Source organism: Geotrypetes seraphini, chromosome 11, assembly GCF_902459505.1.
Source record: "Geotrypetes seraphini chromosome 11, aGeoSer1.1, whole genome shotgun sequence".
NCBI lineage: Eukaryota > Metazoa > Chordata > Amphibia > Gymnophiona > Dermophiidae > Geotrypetes > Geotrypetes seraphini.
In genome coordinates this window covers 1,053,279-1,074,046 of record NC_047094.1, presented here as the reverse complement: position 1 = coordinate 1,074,046, position 20,768 = coordinate 1,053,279, and the positions used below count along the sequence as shown (strand labels likewise).

The following is a 20,768-nucleotide window of genomic DNA, read 5'->3' as shown; positions in this document are numbered from 1 at the left end:
CCGTTCATGAGGTACCTTGTCGAAGGCTTTTTGGAAGTCAAGGTAAATGATGTCAATGGATTCCCCTTTGTCCATCTGGCTGTTTATCCGTTCGAAGAAGTGCAGTAAGTTCGTAAGGCACGACCTTCCTTTGCTGAAGCCATGTTGGCTCGCCCTCAGCTGTCCATTGCTTTCCATGTGTTCGCAGATGCTGTCCTTGACTAGTGATTCCACCTTGTCATGGTGAAAACCTGTGAAAGGTGGGTCCGCAACCAAAGCTTGTAACTCACTGACTCTTCGAGCAGATGTGAGGGCAATCAAGAATACAGCTTTCCAAGTGAGATACTTGAGGTGAGCCTTGTCAAGTGGTTCAAAAGGAGGCTTCATCAGTTGTGCCAAAACAACATTAAGATCCCAAACCACTGGAGGCGGTTTAAGTGGTGGATGAAGATTAAAAAGTTCTTTCATAAAACGGGAAACCACGGGATGTGCAGAGAGAGGTTTTCCATCAAGAGGCTGTTGAAAAGCAGCAATAGCACTGAGATGGACTCGAATAGATGTAGATTGAAGTCCAGATTGTGACAAGTGAAGCAAATAGTCCAGAACAGATGCCAAGGAGGAAGACACTGGCTGCAGCTGATGTGTGGAACATCAAACAGAAAATCTAGTCCATTTCTGGCCGTAACACTGTCGAGTGGACGGCTTCCTGGAAGCAAGTAAAATATCTTGAACAGACTGAGAAAATTGAGAAGAGTCTGTTATGTAGAAAGGTACCAAGCTGTCAAGTGTAGAGACTGCAGATTGGGATGAAGTAAGGACCCTTGACTCTGAGTGAGCAAAGAAGGAAAAACTGGCAGAAGTAGAGGCTCCCTGGTGCTGAGTTGAAGAAGAAGGGAGTACCACGGTTGTCTGGGCCACCGAGGAGCTATCGAAATCATAGTGGCACACTCCGTCTTGAGCTTGACAAGAGTCCTGAGAATCAGTAGAAATGGAGGGAAGGCATAAAGAAACTGATTCCTCCAGTCCAGGAGAAAAGCATCCGCCTCGAGACGTTGAGGAGAGCAAAACTGAGGCAGTTTGAAGTTGAGGGGGGACGCAAAAAGGTCTATTTGAGGGGTTCCCCAACGAGCAAACACCTGACGAAGTGTGGGGGAATTGAGTGTTCATTCGTGAGGTTGCAGAAGACGACTCAATATGTCCGCCAGACAGTTGTTTTGACCCTGAATGTAGACAGCTCTGAGAAAGATGTTGTGATGAATTGCCCAATGCCATAGCCTCAGAGCCTCCTGACAAAGGGAATGAGAACCCGTCCCTCCCTGCTTGTTGATGTAATACATGGCCACCTGGTTGTCTGTCCGGACAAGAACTACTGTGTCGTGAAGAAGGTATTGAAAAGCTTTGAGAGCATTGAAAATCGCTCTGAGTTCCAACAGATTGATGTGACAGCGACGGTCTGTTGCAGTCCACAGCCCCTGAGTACAGAGACCATCTACAAGGGCTCCCCATGTGTAAGTGGACGAATCGGTTGTGAGAACTTTCTGATGAGGAAGATTGTGGAATAGCAAACCTCTGGAAAGATTGGAAGAGAGCATCCACCAGCGGAGAGAGTTCTTCAACAAAGGCGTTACCATAATTTGTTGAGAAGGCGGGTCTGTTGCTTGTTGCTATTGAGCTGCCAGGGACCACTGAGGAATGCGAAGGTGAATTCTGGCAAAAGGAGTCACATGAACTGTCGAAGCCATGTGGCCGAGCAGAACCATCATTTGTCTTGCAGACATCGAGGGAAGATGAGAAACCTGATGACAAAGGCAAAAGAGGGTATCTCGACGTGTCGGAGGTAGAAATGCTCTCAGCAGGACAGTGTCTAGAGTGGCCCCGATGAACTGAAGAGACTGAGAAGGGGTCAACTGGGATTTGGGAAAGTTGATTTCGAACCCTAGACTCTGGAGAAATACAATAGTCTGATGGGTCGCTGCAATAACCTCTGGAGAAGAGGGAGCCTTGATAAGCCAGTCGTCCAGGTACGGAAAAACCTGAAGACCCTGAGAACAAAGAGCAGCAGCCACGACCACCAGACATTTCGTAAAAACTCTGGAGGAGGAGGCGAGTCCGAAAGGAAGAACCCTGTATTGCAGATGAAGATTCCCCACCTTGAATCGAAGGTATTGACGAGAGGCCGGGTGAATGGGAATATGAGTGTAAGCCTCTTTGAGATCCATTGAACACATCCAATCTCCCTGATCCATTAGGGAGTACAAGGTCGGCAATGAGAGCATGCGGAATTTCTCTTTGACTAGAAATTTGTTGAGGGCTTGGAGATCCAGAATGGGTCGCAAGTCCCCCGTCCCAGGTTCCATTGGGAAAGAGGAATCTCCTCGACCGCTCGAAGGCGAAGAAGAGCCCAGGCTTCCTGAAGAAGAAGGGGAAGTTGTGAGGATCTGGAAAGACACTCTCTTGGAGGGTGATCTGGAGGAACCTGAAGCAGGCGTAGAGAGTATCCCTCTCGGATAATGGTCAGAACCCAGAGATCCGAAGTGATGGTTTCCCACTAGGAACAAAAATGGGAAAGACAGCTTCCAATGGGTAGAAGAGAATTCGGATGCAGCGAGGTTGGAATGCTCAAGTCTGGAACGTCAAAAAGACTGAGCTGGCTTGGTAGCAACAGGATTTTGAGCCTTCTGTTGATGCTGATGTTGCTGAGGGCATCTAGGAGGAGGTCTGGAAAAAGCTGGTGTCATTTTCTGAGTTTGTAAGCCCGAGAAGTAGGCGTCTTGGGCTTGGGTCGAATCAGAGAAGCAAAAGAGCACTCATGTTCTGAGAGTCGCTTGGTGGCAGCTTCAATGGAGTCATCAAAGAGTTCATTCCCCTGACAGGGCAAGTTGGCAAGGCGATCCTGTAGATTAGGGTCCATGTCGACTGTGCGGAGCCAGGCAAGGCGACGCATGGCAACCGCAAAAGCAGAAACTCTGGAAGAAAATTCAAAAGCATCATAAGATGCTTGTAATATGAAAAGCCTCAATTGTGAAAGAGTTTGGAGGATTTGTTTAAATTCTTGGAGACGTGGCTTGGGCAGGTCCGGATAGAAGGATCGCAGCAGCTTCAGAAAATGATTGAAGTAGGTGGTGAAAACATAGTTGTAATTGAGAATCCTGTTAGCCATCATGGAATTTTGGTATAATCGACAGCCAAACTTATCCATGGTTCGACCTGCCCTGCCAGGTGGAACAGCTGCAGAAAGTTTAGATGGGTGAGCTTTCCTCAGGGAGGACTCCACCACCAAGGATTGATGGGATAATTGAGACTTTTCAAATCCCTTACATGGGACAGTGCGGTATCGAGACTCCAATTTAGAAGGAATGGCCATGACAGAATAAGGAGTTTCCATGTTTCTCATGAAGGTTTGCTTAAGGACTGGAGTCATGGGCAACCTCAAAGTCTCCTTAGGAGGATGCAGCAGCTCCATGTCAGCCAAGTATTCCGGTGTGTACTTGGAATCTGAGTGCAAGTCTAAATGAAGAGCCTGCCCCATATCGAAGACAAACTTGGCGAACAAAGAAGATTTCAAAGTAGAAGCATCCTTGGGGGAGGCAAAACAAAACCGAGGAGCCACCGAGTAGGAATGTGAAGCCTCACAAGAGTATTGAGATAAAGGCTCCGACTCCAAGTGCACCATGATGGAAGAAGCCGCACTATCAGTCTGTGGCGGAGTTAAGGAGTGCTTGCCCTTCAAACTCCTCGATGGCAAAGTTCTCGTGGTTCGAGGCATGAAATGCCTCGACGCAGGAGGAGACGAGTCCCTTAACAGAGATCTCGATGGAGGAGTCCCCGATCTCGACGGTCTTGGAGATGGAGGTGACGAGGTACCATAATGATGAGACTGATGCTTTAACTTCGAAGAAGACTCGGTAGTCTTAGGAAGTTTGGAAGCAAGGTGCTTCGAGTGCCTCGATCGATGTTTCGGGCGAGGCAACGAAGACATCGAGGAAGGTTCTGGCGAGGAGTCAGTGGAAGAAACACGCTTGCGAGACCTGCCCCGAGGAGGCTTCACAGGAGGCTCAGACTGCTGCCCAGGCTGGTCAACTGGAAGCATAGTCAAGGACAGAACCAATTGAGCCACAATCGAGGAAATTTGAGTAGTTAAGATAGACTTTAACATATCCTCAAACATGGGCACCGAGACAAAAGGATCAGGTCTCGTGGGTGCCGCAGTGCGCTCCAAGTAGGGCGACCTCGAATGTGAGTATTCCTGAGACTTGGAGGCATGCTTAGCTGGAGGTCTCGATGAGGCAGGCAAATCCGGGGTCACGGATTGCGGAGGCAGAGGTTCCGGTGGCTTCTTAGGGATGGCACCTGAAAAAGAGGCAGGAGACTTACCCACAGGAGCAGACTTCGAGGAAGGAGTCGACGAGGCCTTCAAGACCGAAGACCCCGAGGTCTTTGAGGTCGAGGCCGGCACCGGAGTGGAGGGCGAGGTCTTCAAGCCTGAGGCAGCCCCCGAAGTCGAGGTCTTCGACACCGAAGTCGTCGCCAAGGTCGAGATCGAGGTCTTATCGGGTTCCATGACTGCGAAGAGCTGAAGAAACCGGTCACAACGGCGGCGAAAAGCTCAAGGCTGAAGGGTCAGACAGCGAACACAATCCTCAGGTTGATGACTGTCCCCCAAACAAACCATACACCGACTATAAGGGTCGGTGATGGAGATCGTCCGGCCGCACTGGAAACAACGTTTGAACCCTGTTTAAGGCCGGGACATAGAAAAAATAAAGTCCGTACCGCAGGAAGATGAAGGGTTGGACCTAGGCCCAAAGCCCCCGCACCCGATGGCAAACGAGACGAAAGAAAAGTAAAATATATATATATTTTTTGTACTGAAAGAAAAAAACTGGTAACAAATACACGCGAACACAGCGACTAAATCAAAAATCCAGCCGCGGTGAAAAGAAGGCACAACGCCTTTTACACCGGAGCAGTAAGTAACAATCCTGATGTGGCAAACCAGAACTCCGCTTCTAAGTCTGAGGTAAGTACCCTTACTGCAAAAGAATCGCTAGGAGACACCTTAACTCAAATGGGTGGCTCTCTACAGGAGCTTAATAAACATAAAGAGTGGAGAGCTATGTATGTTAACGCACGCAGCCTAGGGAATAAATTTCTAGAACTGGAAACAGAAATAGTTAATGCAGACCTTGACGTAGTAGCAATATCCGAAACATGGTTCACAGACTCTCATGGGTGGGATATAACTATACCAGGATACAACCTGCTTCGCCAAGACAGAGAGGGTAAGTTAGGTGGAGGGGTAGCACTTTACATCAAAGAGAACATCAAGACAACCAGGATCACGGATGTCAAGTATACTGGGGAATCCATCTGGGTAAACCTGGCCAGAGGCGAAGAAAAATGCCTGTATCTTGGTGTGGTATACAGACCTCCAAGACAATCGGAGGTCAAGGACGCAGAATTAATTGAAGACATTGAGCATATCACCTTACGGGGGGACGTTGTTCTGTTAGGAGACTTCAACATGCCTGATGTAGACTGGAACACACTCTCAGCGACAACTTGTGATAGCAGGAGGATATTGACGTCCATGAAGGGAGTACGGCTCAAACAAATGGTACTAGAGCCCACTAGGGCCCAGGCCATCCTGGATCTGGTACTTACGAACGGGGAAAGCGTCTCGGAGGTCTCGGTGGGAGAAACGCTAGCCACCAGTGACCATAACATGGTATGGCTTAACCTTAAGAAAGGCTTCACTAGATCACAAACAAAAACAAGGGTACTCAATTTCCGGGGCACTGACTTCGCACGCATGGGAGATTTCGTCCATCAGACGCTGCAGGTGCAAGAAGTAACTGATAATGTGGAAGCTATGTGGTCAACCTTGAAATCGACCCTTCATGAGGCAACTATCCGCTACATAAAATCGGTAACTAAACAACAAAGAAAAAAGAAACCCCAATGGTTCACTGATGAGGTCTTGTACCTTGTCAAGGAGAAGAAAAGAGCATTTCTCTCATACAAATGCACGGGGGAAAAAGAAGCAAACATTGAATACAGGACAAAGTCTGCAGCGGTCAAAACAGCAGTCAGGGAGGCCAAGCTTCGAATGGAAGAAACTCTAGCGAAGAACATTAAGAAAGGGGACAAATCCTTCTTCAGGTACATTAGCGACAGGAAAAAGAACAAAAACGGGATAGTACGCCTTAGAACGCCAGATGGAAATTATGTGGAAACAGATTCCGATAAAGCCAAACTACTGAATGATTACTTCTGTTCAGTCTTTACCTGCGAGGCACCAGGGCACGGGCCACGGCTGGAAAAAAAGCAAAGCATGGAAGACTCATTTCAGAATTTTGAGTTCACAACAGCAGATGTTTACAGAGAACTGTCAAGACTCAAGGTGAACAAAGCCATGGGACCGGACAATTTGCACCCAAGAGTGCTCAGAGAGCTATGCAATGTTCTGGCGGAACCGTTTGCCATGCTCTTCAATCTCTCCCTAAGTACGGGGAGAGTCCCCCTGGACTGGAAAACAGCTAACGTCGTTCCTCTGCACAAAAAGGGTTGCAGAGCAGAGGCTGCGAATTACAGACCAGTGAGTCTCACATCAATAGTGTGTAAACTCATGGAAACTCTACTTAAAGGTAAATTAGACACGATATTGAACATAAGAAGTTGCCTCCACTGGGGCAGACCAGAGGTCCATCCTGCCCAGCGGTCTGCTCCCATGGCGGCCCATCAGGATGAGGGGAATCTAAGGGATCCCTGTCAACATGGATTCACTAGGGGCAGGTCATGCCAATCCAATCTTATCAGCTTCTTTGATTGGGTGACAGGAAAGCTAGACTCGGGAGAGTCTCTGGACATAGTGTACTTGGATTTCAGTAAAGCTTTTGACAGTGTCCCACACCGTAGACTATTAAACAAGATGAAATCGATGGGGTTAGGTGAGAAACTAACTGCATGGGTCAATGATTGGCTGAGTGGAAGACTTCAGAGGGTGATGGTCAACGGCACCCTCTTTGAGACATCGGAGATGACTAGCGGAGTGCCGCAGGGCTCAGTCCTGGGACCATCCCTATTCAACATATTCATAAGGGACTTGACCCGAGGGCTTCAGGGTAAAGTAGCACTGTTCGCCGACGACGCCAAACTGTGTAATACAGTAAGCAAAAGCAATCTCAAGGATAGTATGATGCAGGATCTGATCACGTTGGAAAACTGGTCCTCGACATGGCAGCTGGGCTTCAACGCTAAGAAGTGCAAGGTCATGCATCTCGGCAGCAGAAATCCATGCAGAACATACACCTTGAATGGAGAAACACTAGCTAGGACTTCAGAAGAACGGGACTTGGGAGTAATCATCAGTGCAGACATGAAGGCTGCCAAACAAGTAGAGAAGGCCTCATCCAAGGCAAGACAAATGATGGGATGTATCAATAGAAGCTTCGTCAGCCGCAAACCTGAAGTCATAATGCCACTTTACAGAACCATGGTGAGACCTCATCTGGAATACTGTGTGCAATTCTGGAGGCCACATTACCGTAAAGATGTGCTTCGAGCTGAGTCGGTCCAGCGGATGGCCACTAGGATGGTCTCCGGACTCAAGGGTCTCTCATACGAAGAAAGACTGGGCAAATTGCAGCTCTATACTCTAGAGGAGTGCAGGGAAAGGGGTGACATGATTGAGACATTTAAGTACGTCACTGGTCGTGTCGAGGTGGAAAATGACATATTCTTTCCCAAGGGACCCTCGGTCACAAGGGGGCACCCACTCAAACTCAGAGGAGGGAAATTTAGTGGTGACACCAGGAAGTATTTCTTCACAGAAAGGGTGGTGGATCACTGGAACAGACTTCCGGTGCAGGTGATCAAGGCCACCAGCGTGCTCGACTTTAAGAATAAATGGGACATCCAGTGGGATCCCTACAAGGGTCGAGTTAAGGAACTAGGTCATTAGCACTCAGACTTAATGAGGTGGGTCAGTAGAGTAGGCAGACTTGATGGGCTGTAGCCCTTTTCTGCCGTCATCTTTCTATGTTTCTAACGCTGCAGAGCTAAGAAGAACAGGTATTCTCGGCTCCGCGGAAAACGTTGAACTGAGGATCCTCACAGGAGTCGCGCCCCCTAGTTCGGGCGGGAAGGCACACGCGCAGTGCAGCACTCGGAAGCTCTTAGAAAGATCTTCAAGCAAGTCTGCTTTCGAGGCTGTCCGCTGCGGGGCTCCGTCGGTGACGTCGCCCATGTGTGAGAATACGCTGCCTGCTTGTCCTGGGATAATGATGTATACCACGTTAAAAGATGAACATATGAAGGAGCCTTTTATTCATAAAGGGATCCTTCACATGTTCATCTTCTAATGTTGTATACATCATTCAGTGCAAAAAGTGCAAAGAGGCAAGTTATATTGGTGAAACAAGCCAAATGCTAAAGACCAGAATCAACCTACAACAGATATCATATTAAGAACTGCAATACCAACCAGGATGTCACCTCTGTCAGACACCACTTTGGAAAAACTGACCACTGCACCAATGATTTTATGGTGAGAATACTAAAAGGGAACTTTAAGACAATCCAAGATGTAAAACCTTTGCAATCAAAATGATAAGATATTTTGACACCTACTAGACAGGACTTAACAGAGACTGTGCTTTCTTTCCCATTATAAAGACATTTAAAACTACTCTGCCACCTTTCTGTCTCCTGCCTGCCCACCTATTCTTCCCTCTTTCTATCCCCAAAATGCTAAAAAAACTCTGTGGAGTGACGATGTTCCCAAATGGACTTTATTTGAAAGTATCAAAGTTCCAAAGGTACACTAAAATCATCCACATAAAATAATTCCATCCACATAAAAGTAAATCATCCACATAAGAGCCTTAAAGGACCTAGTCTGCTAGGGATACAGGACCCAACACGGTCCGCGTTTCGACAAAAAATCTTCTTCAGGGGTCCCTGAGGGTCCTATAAAGGTGAGTATGTGGGAAACAATTGTGTGTTGAACCGGAAGTGAGACACTGCTTGCATTTTTTTTTTTCCCATTGCAAATGCAAGCAGTGTCTCACTTCCAGTTCACCCACAATTGTTTCCCACGTACTCACCTTTATAGGACCCCCAGGGACCCCTGAAGAAGACTTTTTGTCGAAACGCGGACCGTGTTGGGTCCTGTATCCCTAGCGGACTAGGTCCTTTAAGGCTCTTATGTGGATGATTTACTTTTATGTGGATGGAATTATTTTATGTGGATGATTTTAGTGTACCTTTGGAACTTTGATACTTTCAAATAAAGCCCATTTGGGAACATCGTCACTCCACAGAGTTTTTTTGGTTTTCTCTGGATTTTCTTCTTTGTGAATATTTTGGAGTCAATTCCTTTTGGTTTTTATCCCCAAAATGCTTTCATGTTTTCCTTATATATACTGATATTTTTCAACATTTGGTTTTTTATGATCTGAAGAAAAGGGTTACCTTCAAAAGCTCATCATAAAATGCATTGAGTTAATTCAATAAAAAAAGTATCACCTTATTTCCTTTGTTTTTTTGATTTATTTCTTTATATTACCTTGGAAAGTGGTCTAACACGGCCATCACACCATTTCACATTAGCATTTAATCGACACTTATTTTCCTGTTCATCTACTATACACAGTTTAAGTTCTCTTCTACACCCATGTCTGAAAGACAATCCAATTACCTTCACAGATGATGTAAAAACAGGCAACTGAATCTTGGGAAGGTTGTACCAAAGCCAAATCAAAATGGAAGGATCTAATTGCGATTTATTAACAGTTGTACAGGATCCTTATTCATTAGTTTTAATATTTGTATTAGTTACTCTGATTTTATTATGTATGATGTTATTATTATGTTGTATGCTGAGTACCTAATTGTGTAAACTGCTATGAACTGCTGGTTAGGCGGTATATAACAATTAATTATTATTATTAATACTTTAATTAAAAGATTTAAATATAAAATCATAAGTGTTTGAAGCTTATGCAAATGAGGCAGAGTCCATGGGAATGGGGTTGGGACAGAGATGGAGCCTATGGGAATAGGGCAAGGACAGGATGGGGACAGAGCTCTTGGGGATGGGGCGGGGATGGGAACGGATCCCACGGGGACAAGGACTTTGTCTACATGCCATTCTCTAATGAAATGTCCACAGACATGTCCTATGAAAGTTATCAAATGACCAGAAGTAAAACTAAAGAATAGGAATCTAGATTGGGGAAGAGCTCTGGTCCTGAAGGAATGCCCAACTTTGGCTCAAATATTTACCCTCGCCTCACATGATGTGACAGAACTACAAAAATTAATTGATCAAACACTTAGAATTAACACTTTCCTATTATTAACCCCTCTACTTTCTAAATGAGACCCAACTATACTCTCCAAAAGCTACTGCTTTTTGAAGTGGTTAGCTATAGCCTCAGCACCCTGAGGTTGTGGGTTCAAATCCCTCGCTGCTCCTTGTGACTCTGGGCAAGTCACTTGATCCTCCCTTGCCCCAGGTACACTAGGTAGAGTTTGAGCCCATCGGGACAGGTAGGGAAATATGATAAAGTACCTGAATGTAAAACCACTTAGGATATAAGTGGTATATAAACAAATAAATAAATAAATAATTTGCTTGCCTACATTTACAAGTTATATTATCTGCATCCATTTCTGTGAGCATGAGCACACAGAGTCTGATATTATGGGATAGCAAGACAGAAAGAAAACTATCAATAGCATAATACATGCTTAGATTATAAATTGCCTTAAAATATAGAATAAACTCTAGACTGAGTGACTTTATCAAGCCTGAAAATGTGGCAGGTATACTTCATTTTTATTATGAAGAACAATTTATTTAGACATAGACATAGAAATAGACGGCAGATAAGGGCCACGGCCCATCTAGTCTGCCCACCCTAATGACCCTCCCCTACCTTTGCTTAGTGAATAGAACCCACGTGTCAATCCCATTTGGCCTTAAAATCAGGCACGCTGCTGGCCTCAATCACCTGCAGGGGAAGACTATTCCAACGATCAACCATCCTTTCAGTGAAAAATAATTTCCTGGTGTCACCTCGTAGTTTCCCGCCTCTGATTTTCCATGGATGTCCTCTTGTTGCCGTGGGTCCCTTGAAAAAGAAGATATCTTCTTCCGCTTCGATGCGGCCCGTGAGATACTTGAACGTCTCGATCATGTCCCCCCTCTCCTTACGCTTCCTAACATCAGTGAAAATTCTCTGACATCTTGTTTTACCTGGCACTAAATCCAGTGTATACTCTATTAACTTACTGGGCTACAGATTTAGCCTTAATCTTAAAAATGCTGACGATCCTCAAATAAAGTCACACCTATTGGTGGAGGTTCTGAAGCTGTATTTCCTCCTGTGATCAACACTTGATAGAACATTCTCCAAATAGTGAAGAGTTTCTGAATAGACATCAAGAAGATTTTTATTGCATATTCCAATAACAGCATACTATGCCATACTTTGTATTACTTGAATATTTTGCTGCTGTATTCCATGGCATACTTAGGGAGATTGGCACCCTGTGCCCCCTGCTCTTCCCTGCCACTTCAGGGTCCCTCTGTGTACATCTTGAAATGTTTGCCAGGGCGAGCAGCATCTTTCACCTGCTAACCTTGGTCCCCTTCTGATGTCATGTCCTGGTCCTGCAACCAGGAAGTGACCCGAGGCTGATGCGAGCAGCAGGTGGAAGGTGCTGCAAGAAGTACATGGGGGAGGGATGAGAGGAAGAGAGGCGACAGAGCCCCTATGAAGATGGTGCCAGGGGTGGTCTGCCACCCCCCTCCCCCCCCCGCTTCCCCTTACTATGCCACTAGCTGTAATTGTCTATTGCTTATATTTGACTTATTCTTGCTGTATACCACCTTGAATGAATGCCTTCAAAAGGCGATAAATAAATTATAGAAAGAAAAGAAACAAAATATATCACAGAAGATTGATTTTGAAAAGTGCTTTAAAAGAGTGGAGTAAGATATATGTTATCAATCAACTCTGTGCTCTCATAGAACCAATTGATCAAGAGCAAGAAAACTTCTCCATGGCCACCAGGCAATTTATAAGAACCAGTAGATTGCACATTCAACACTACCATCATAGACCTTCAGGTATATTTAACAGCATCATACCCAAATACTCAAAAAGTGCCAATGTACAAAAGTAAAACAGTCAGGTCAGTTTCCTTCTTTAAAATAAGAGATCTGCACGGGAGCGGGGATCCTCCCCCAGTCAACGGGACTCCCACGGGGACCCCTCCCAGGCCCACGGGACTCCCATGGGGAGGCCTACCTAATTTCAAATTCAGTCCGAGTCTGGGTCTGGCGCCACGGCAGGAACGTCTATGCTGAGCATAGAGCTCAGCACATAAGCTCAGCACTTAGGCACACGTAGGCACGCATCATCCGGGGGAGGGGACTCTGTGTGCCTACGTGCTGAGCTCACTGCCCACATGTTGAGCCTACAAGCTGAGCTCCATGCTCAGTATAGACGTTCCTGCCGCAGCACCGGACCAAACTTGATCACCGGGGGTCTAGTTAAGGGGGGCAGGAATGATCCCTGGTGTCTCCTCTCCCAATGGTTGTCTCATTCAACATCACAACTCCTCTTCCACGCCAACCAAAGACCTAACTCAACACAGCAACATCCTTCTGCAGACTGCATAAAAGAAAAGGTATGCACTTTCTGTTCACATACTTTTTATGTGCAAATGAGGGCACACATGTTTTTAAAAGCCCTTTTGTGCATGTAAATCAGCCTTCTCTATATTATGTGTAAATACATTTCTTCAATTATCCCCACATGTATAGTTTAGAAATGGTTTAATATGCTGGTTTAATACCTCTGAGTTCTCTCTCATTCATTATACTTTGGAATAATATAAAAATATTTTGTTGCAAGTGGTACATCAAGAATGCATAGCTATTCAAGTACAGAGACTTCCCCCCCCCCAAAAAAAAAAACTTTCTGAAGTAATTGCTGGTTTTTATGGGGACAGGTAACTTTTATGGGGGGCAGGCAAGGACGGAGGGGATTTCTCGTGGGGATGGAGGGGATTCTCGCAGGGACAGAGGGGATTCCGGCGGGGACGGGTGGGATTTCTGTCCCCACGCAAATCTCTACTTTAAAATGGACAAGCATTTCAATGAATAGAAGGAACACGGGAGAGTCCCCCAACATGTGATGGGGTGGAGAAGCAGCAGACTTGATAAAAAATCTCTCTAAAGAATTACACCAGCAAGCAAGAAAAAAAACAATTAACTAAAGCACAAATATTGCAGGAAATATAGAGTGACTTCAGGATATACAAATAGATTCAAACTGTCACAGGAATGATTATGAAGTGGTGAATTTAAATGTAAAAAAGAAAAACACAGCATGGTCCATCCAGTCTGCCCAGAAATGCAATCGGGGTTATACCTGTGACTCTGTGTGGGTTACCTCCCGTTTATATTTCATAGTAGTAGCCTTTAGTGGAAACTGATGCCCAGTGCAGTCTACCCCATTTTTTTTCTTTAAAATGGAAATGCTCTATTCCATCTTCATGCCATAGAGGACCTGTGTGATTAACCCCACCTTTTTGAAATTCATCATTGCTTTCAACCCAGCACTTCTCTTGAAGAACATCCCAGGCATCCACCACCCTCTCTGTGAAAAGGTATTTCCTGATGGTTTTTAAGTTTCTCCCCTCTGGTTCTATAGCCTCTCCATTTTTGGAAAATATTGTTTTGTTCCTTACTCTCCTGCAAAAATTTAAATGTCTATCATATCTCTGATCTCTTCTCGCCTCCAGGGAATACATATTTATTCAGTTTCATTCGCCTGCCTCTTTGTAGATGATATCAAAATCTGCAACAGTGCTGCCCGATTTTCGAATTGATTTGATTAAAAAAAAATAAAAAAATCGGCCTGGCCTCCCCATGCCTTCCTAAAGCAGGCCACTGCTGCTCTTGCTTTAGGGGGAGAGGGGGAGGGTCAGTCGGGAAGAGCTACAGAAATCCTGGTTGTACCTTGTTCCGTGTTTGGTGCTCTTTGCTGCATCCTTCGGCTTCCCCCCTGGCCTTCCACTCTTACTGCAGCCTGCAGAAAGGATCGCCGGTGCTCTACGCAATCCTTGTAGGCTGCCACCGTCCTCAGAAGCACGTTCCCTCTGACATGGTCCCGCCCCTCCTCTGACATCAGGGGTAGGATTGCATCAGAGGGAAGTGCTTCTGAGGATGGTGGTAGCCTACAAGGATCGCGTAGAGCACCAGTGATCCTCTCTACAGGCTGCAGTAAGAGCGGGAGGCCCTGAGGGAAGCCGGAGGACCTGCAAAGAAGGAGGGTGGGCCAGGCCTTCAAGGGGGGCAGGCCTTCAGGGAGGGAGGGAAGGGAGAAGGGGTACTGCTGGACAGGAGGAGCAGGGAAGGGAGAAGGGGTACTGCTGGACAGGAGGAGCAGGGAAGGGAGAAGGGGTACTGCTGGACAGGGGGGAGGTAAAAGGAAGGTAGAAGAGGTGCTGCTGGACCTGGCAGAAAGGGAGGGAAAGGAAAGGTGCTACACACTGGAGGGGAGGGTGAGATGGTGCATGGAGAGAGCATGTTGGGTTGGGGGGTGGGAAGGAGGGTTGCCACTCGAGTGAAGAGGCAAGATTAGAGGTGGAAGGCTTAGGCTTAGGACCAATAATGGAAGCAAATGACTTCTCATGTTCAGACAACTTCTTAGTGGCTTCCTCGATAGAATCATCAAATAAATCATTGCCTTGACAAGGAATGTTGGTGAGGCGATCCTGTAGATTAGGGTCCATGTCAACAGTGCGAAGCCAGGCAAGCCTGCGCAAGGCCACTGAGAAGGCGGTGATGCTCGAGGAAAGCTCAAATGCATCATAGGAAGATTGGAGGAGATGCATGCGGAGTTGGTTCAGAGTAGTAATGGCATTCTAAAACCCTGTAAGACGGTGTTGAGGAACATACTTGAAATATGTAGGCAGTGTGTTAACCAAATGCTTGAAATAGGAGATGAATATAAAGTTGTAATTCAAAACTCTGCTAGCTGTCTGAACTGAGGAGATGCGCGCCCTTGCATGGGCAGGAAGGCACTCATGCACGTGTGGTGCGGCAGTCGCGAACTTTCTAAGTTCTGCATGCAAATCAGCTTGCAAAGCTGTCCGCATCCGGGCTCTATGGATGACGTCACCCACAGGTTGAAAATAGGCTGCCTGCTTGTCCTGGGATAATAACAGTTATCAAGAGCCTTTATTATATAGCAACTGCTAGTTGTTCCCTTGTTTACCAAAGAGCCAGAAAGATTAAAACTCTTTACAACTTCTCAAAAATTTCACCATTTTCCATGTTCCTAACCTTTGTTTTATTTACATTCAGTTCTAATCTCATGTTATGACTTTCGGCTTTAACTTTTCTTTACTACTGGCAATGAGGATTGTCTCATCTGCATATTACAGGTTGTTTATATTTCGACCACCTACTTTAAAAACCAAGCTCTCATCTGCCAAATTTCCTTTAATAGCTTTGCCTGTGACGTAGCAAGGAAGGTTGGTACTTAGGGCAGTGGTGCCCAGCATCGCTATGCTGTATGCCCCCCCTCTTCCGCACTGCTTGAGCACTCCCACCACTTCTCCACTGTTTGAGCGCCCCCTCCCCCCCCATATACCTCTTGAAATGTCTGTCAGAACAAGCAGCATCTTTTGCCCGCTGCTCACTGGCTTCCTTCATAGAAACATAGAAAATTATAGCAGAAAAGGGCCACGGCCCATCTAGTCTGCCCAGACTAGTGACCCACCCCCTAACTTCCTCCATGAAGAGATCCCACATGCCAATCCCATCTTTTCTTAAAATCTGGCACACTGCTGGCCTCGATTACCTGTAGTGGAAGATTATTCCAGCGGTCAACCACCCTTTCGGTGAAGAAATATTTTCTAGTGTCGCCATGCAACCAGGAAATGATGTCAGAAGGGAGCCAAGGCTGGTGTGAGCAGCAAGTGAAAGATGCTGCATGTGCCAACACTTAAAGAGGTATGTGGACGGGCAGAGAGGATAAGAGCCGCCAGTGTGTACTGTCTTCGCAGGCCTTCCCCTCCGTCCCCTGGCTTTGCCGTAAAGATTGAACAAATAGGGCGACAAGATGCATCCTTGCCTTACGCCATCAGTGTTGCCATATTCAGTTCTCACTGCAGCTTCTTGATTTTCAAAGAGGTTATTTATCAACTGAATTATACAGTATGTTTGGTATTCCCATTTGCACTAGAGTTCTCCATAGTTTATCGTAATCTATAATCAATGAAGCAAAAGCATACAGGCTTTTGAGATTCTTTACTCTTCTCCCATATTCATTGGCAATAATGTCTCTAGTCCCTCGACCTTTTCTGAAACCAGCCTGAACTTCAGGTAGTTCTTGCTCAACGTATGATTGTAACCTTCGTTGTATTATTTTCAGCATTATTTTGCTGGTATGCAGAAGTAATGAAATTGTCCTATAGTTTTAACAAACTTTTGCATCACCTTTCTTTGGTATAGGCATAAAAAGTGATCTTCTCCAATCGGTATATCCAATTATAATCATCAGTCCAATAGACATTTATTAGGATTTATTTACCGGCTTTTTGAAGGAATTCACTCAAGGCGGTGAGGGCAATACACTCCAAAACTACCTCCGAAACTGTGACCTCGGCCACTGACCAAACTTCATGTTTAGGGGTAACCTTCATCTGTTCTTTATCTATGTCATATTCTCTGTTTGCAAATTTTATAAACATGCAACATACCCAAACTGTGCCCCTGGGAACACCTATGCTAAAGGGTAGAAGTACAAATGTTAAGAAAAGTCACTCCATTGAAGTCAACTGAATTCAACACAATTTCAATTCATTTACATGTCTAATAGAACTCTACTCAGAGACATGAAGACTGAATGCTCCGCCTCACCACCCAATCATCGCAGTGTTCAATGTGAATACGCACCAGTACTCATAATAGTTCATTATTTTGTCACTGACTACTCAAGCTCCAGAAAATATCTATTTTAAATTGCTTGAAAGTAATATAAAATACTGGAACTTAGCTTAGACTGTTTACTGGTTCCGACGTGTCACGTTTCGGTACTGCTTCAGGGAACAGACAAAAGGTTTAAATACAATATTAAACTGGAGGTGAAGTCTCAATGAATCGTTATTTCTTCTTACTCTTCAAGCAGTACCGAAACATGGCACGTCGGAACCAGTAAACAGTTTAAGCTAAGTTCCAGTATTTTATATTACTTTCAAGCAATTTAAAATAGATATTTTCTGGAGCTTGAGTAGTCAGTGACAAAATAATGAACTATTATGAGTACTGGTGCGTATTCACATTGAACACTGCGATGATTGGGTGGTGAGGCGGAGCATTCAGTCTTCATGTCTCTGAGTAGAGTTCTATTAGACATGTAAATGAATTGAAATTGTGTTGAATTCAGTTGACTTCAACGGAGTGACTTTTCTTAACATTTGTAGTTGTATTTTTAGTCACTCAACAACAAATTAGTCGAGTTTATTACCCCTACAGAGTTTTTTGACTAAGTCTGCAAAGAGTAGAAGTAGGCATACTGAGGCGATTCAATACAGAAGGTGCCAAGAATCTGTGGAAAAGGCCGGAATGCCTGCGTATTTGCATAGAAATGGCAATAATCCAGCTAGTCACTATTCTTAAAAACAGCAGCTGAATGCAACGATCTGTAGTTTGAAGATGGGCTGCACACGGCTGGAGTCCTATAAAACAGTCTCATTTATAATCATTTCTGAAGCAGCTCTATGGTTAGCACAGTTGGCTGGGCATAAATTATATCTGCGCATTTGCAGTGCTAAGCTATCGTATTTAAAATCGTAGGCCTTCTTGATGCCTAAAACCTGGCTCCCTTTAATGACTTGCTCTCACATTTTATAAGAACCCTTTCCCACAGGTAAAACACATCTGACCTGCAGGAAATGCTTTCTAAAAATTACCCTCAATCAGCTAGACCGACTCTGCCTAGGTCAAGAGGTGCTCTCCATTCTCTTCTCCAGAGGCGTCCTTACTGCCTGAATGTGTTGAAATAAACTTGAAAAGCAGGCCTGAGTTCCTTGCCCCTTATGACCTGGAGGACAGAGAATTCACACAACCTGGAGGTCTGAGTCTCAGCACCTGCTCCCATGGATTTGACACAAAGCCCCGATCTTACATTTCTAGAAGTGAGCATTCAACACCTTGGCACACATTATTTAAGTCTTGGTTTTCCAGACACATACTTTGTGAATAGTGGGGATGACAGTACCTGGGAAATATTTTGGGACCGATTACGTTAATGACACATGAAAAGACTACAGCAAGCCAGTCATGTAACTCACCAGTCTGAAGCCAATTGCTTCCTCCATGGGATTTGCGCTCCTCACTACTGGTTGTGTCCTAGAACGAATGTTCCTGGGATCAATGCTACGCATCTTGCCAGTGCTAATCTCAGAAGCCATCCGATTCCCCTTTTTGGCGGTTACCAGCTTCACCAGGGAAATGTCCTGCAGGAAATCTGTGGATGGCTGTGCTCTGGCGCTTCGCCGACTACGTGCACTGCTCCCATCAAAGTTAAAGATATCTTGCAAATATAGAGCCGTTTCCTCTTCCAGCGAGGCTAAGTAAGGTCTAATCTTGCTATACCTGCATTCAGGGAAACAAATATCATATTTATTAGAAATAAGGTAGTGAAAAGCAGCCCTGGAAACCTGATACTGCCCCAAGTGAGTAATCCATAAAATTTTAAATCCCTAGAGTAGCTAAAGAGAGCAGTGTTATTAATTTAAGATAACAAAGGGATAAGAGGGGTCACTAATCTCAGGAAGGTATTAATAACTGATACTCATAGGAGCTGGGACTGAAGGAATAAACAGACAGTACTTGTACGGGTTGAGGTTACAGATGGTAACTGCAGGGAAGACCAGTTTCTGGAAGGTGACGGTGATAGAGACGGACACACTGTAATAAGACATGATAAGCAGGGAACACTGCCAGAAAATTAAGCTCACAGCCACCAGGGTCAATAGAATCCAGATATAACGCCGCAGGCGCCCCTTCGAAACCACGATTCTACGGCAGCCATGAGTATTGGTGGTCAGGCAATACCACTGCATAAGCTCATAGACTGTGGGAGCCTGGGGACCTGTCACAGGCAGGTTCTTCTTCAGCTTCTGGGTCAGCTTTTTCCCTGGAGGCATGATGGACTGGCCTGAGGAAAAAAAACAACCCCAAAACACATTAGAAATACAAAGTGACCACCGAGATGTGCAAAGTACTAGTCAATCGACAGAACCAGAGCAAGGTAAATGTTACATTCACAGGCACCGAAGCCCACTGCCTTGAAAGAATCGCTCTCGGAGCCTTGTGAGAAGAGCTCTCAATGTTTTTAGCCTTGTTCTCAGTTAAAATGCTTTAGAAAACCAGGCTCTTTTTCTGTAAAGCTTTCAAAAAGTCGCTCTTTCTGTTCTCAATCTAATTTCAGCGCTCTTTGCTCCAATTAGATGTGTCTGCACGGTTTAGGTATGTAATGCAGCGAGGCAGGAATTCCAAAAAGTGAACGAAACGAAACGAAACGAAAGCCTGGGGAGAATCGGAGACGCGTAGAAAAGCCGAATGCGGTGCCAGATTCGGATCTGAAGCCCAGCCGAGCCTCCTGCCTCTCACCTGCTCTGTCCCCGGTACCGGAGCTTCGTTCTCTCTCTGCTGGGCTCCGTCCACGAACTGGCTGCCGCCAGCGATCGTACCAGAACTTCACCTGCCACCGAAACAGAACCAGGACGCCCCCTGCCGGTCCCTCTTCATAGCACTGGCCCAAGCTGTGTGCCAGCAGATTCCAGAATTTATGACATGCAAGTCTGTCAAGGTTATGAGCATCTGGGTACATAAGGAAAGGATACAACCGGCCAGACAAGCATCATTCTTTCAGTAATAGTTATCTAACTTGAGCAACAAAGCAATCAAGGCTTTGTTACCATTTGGATCTTCTTATCTTTGCCAACTTGGATTTTCAGTTGATAGAAATTACTTTGGGGCTCCCTGTAGTTATCTAATATAATAAAATGCTAAGCGCGCATGCGCATTCTTACCGCGTGATCCTTGATCCGTATGTCCGTGGCCAGCAAGAGTGCGTATGCGCGCTTAAAACGACCCCACGCTCGCGGCAGCAGAACCCAAATAGCGGCCCGGGAAGAGAAGAACTGACCAAAAAGACTCCTTTGCTGGCTCCCCACTCACTCCGTAAGTTTTTTTTGCGGTCTGACCCTCTCATCCCTTCCTGACGTCTGACCGGCTCACTTAGTCCTTTGCCGCCCCCCTTCCCTTCCCACGGTCCTGACTACAAACCTGCCGACTCCAGCAGCGTCTGCAACACTCTATACATGCTGCTTCGGGGCCGCCTACTGCCCTGATTTGCTCTGCCGCATCTCTGATGATGTCATCAGGGACGAGCCAGAGTAAATCAGGGCAGTAGAAGGCCCCGAAGCGGTGTGTCAACGTAGAGTGCTGCAGACACTGCTGGAGTCGGCAGGTTTGTTGGGACCACGGTAAGGGAAAGGGGGGGGGGGCGGTAAGGGACTAAGGGAGCCGGCCTGACTGTGGGAAGGGAAAGGGGGGGTAGGTGAAATGCTGCTGCTGCACAGGGAAGAGGTTTGGGGGGAGGGAAATGGAGGGAGAGAGAATGCTGCTGCTGTGGCTGCTGCACAGGGAAGTGGGGGGAGAGAAATGCTGCTGCATAGGAGGCAGGAAGAGA

At 45.8% G+C, this 20,768-nt stretch overlaps 1 protein-coding gene across 1 annotated transcript in view; it reads right to left on the bottom strand.

Moving 5' to 3' along the window:
• Positions 1-19,815, bottom strand: part of SCNN1G (sodium channel epithelial 1 subunit gamma) — a 94,138-nt gene extending 74,323 nt beyond the window's left edge. Inside the window, exons 1-3 of the mRNA XM_033962797.1 lie at positions 19,685-19,815; positions 18,902-19,229; positions 18,361-18,664 (exon numbers count right to left, since the gene is read on the bottom strand). Coding sequence (XP_033818688.1) covers positions 18,361-18,664; positions 18,902-19,218 — 621 coding nt within the window. The 5' untranslated portion in view covers positions 19,219-19,229; positions 19,685-19,815. The remainder of the gene's footprint in view (positions 1-18,360; positions 18,665-18,901; positions 19,230-19,684) is intronic.
• Between the last annotated feature and the right edge of the window lie 953 nt (positions 19,816-20,768).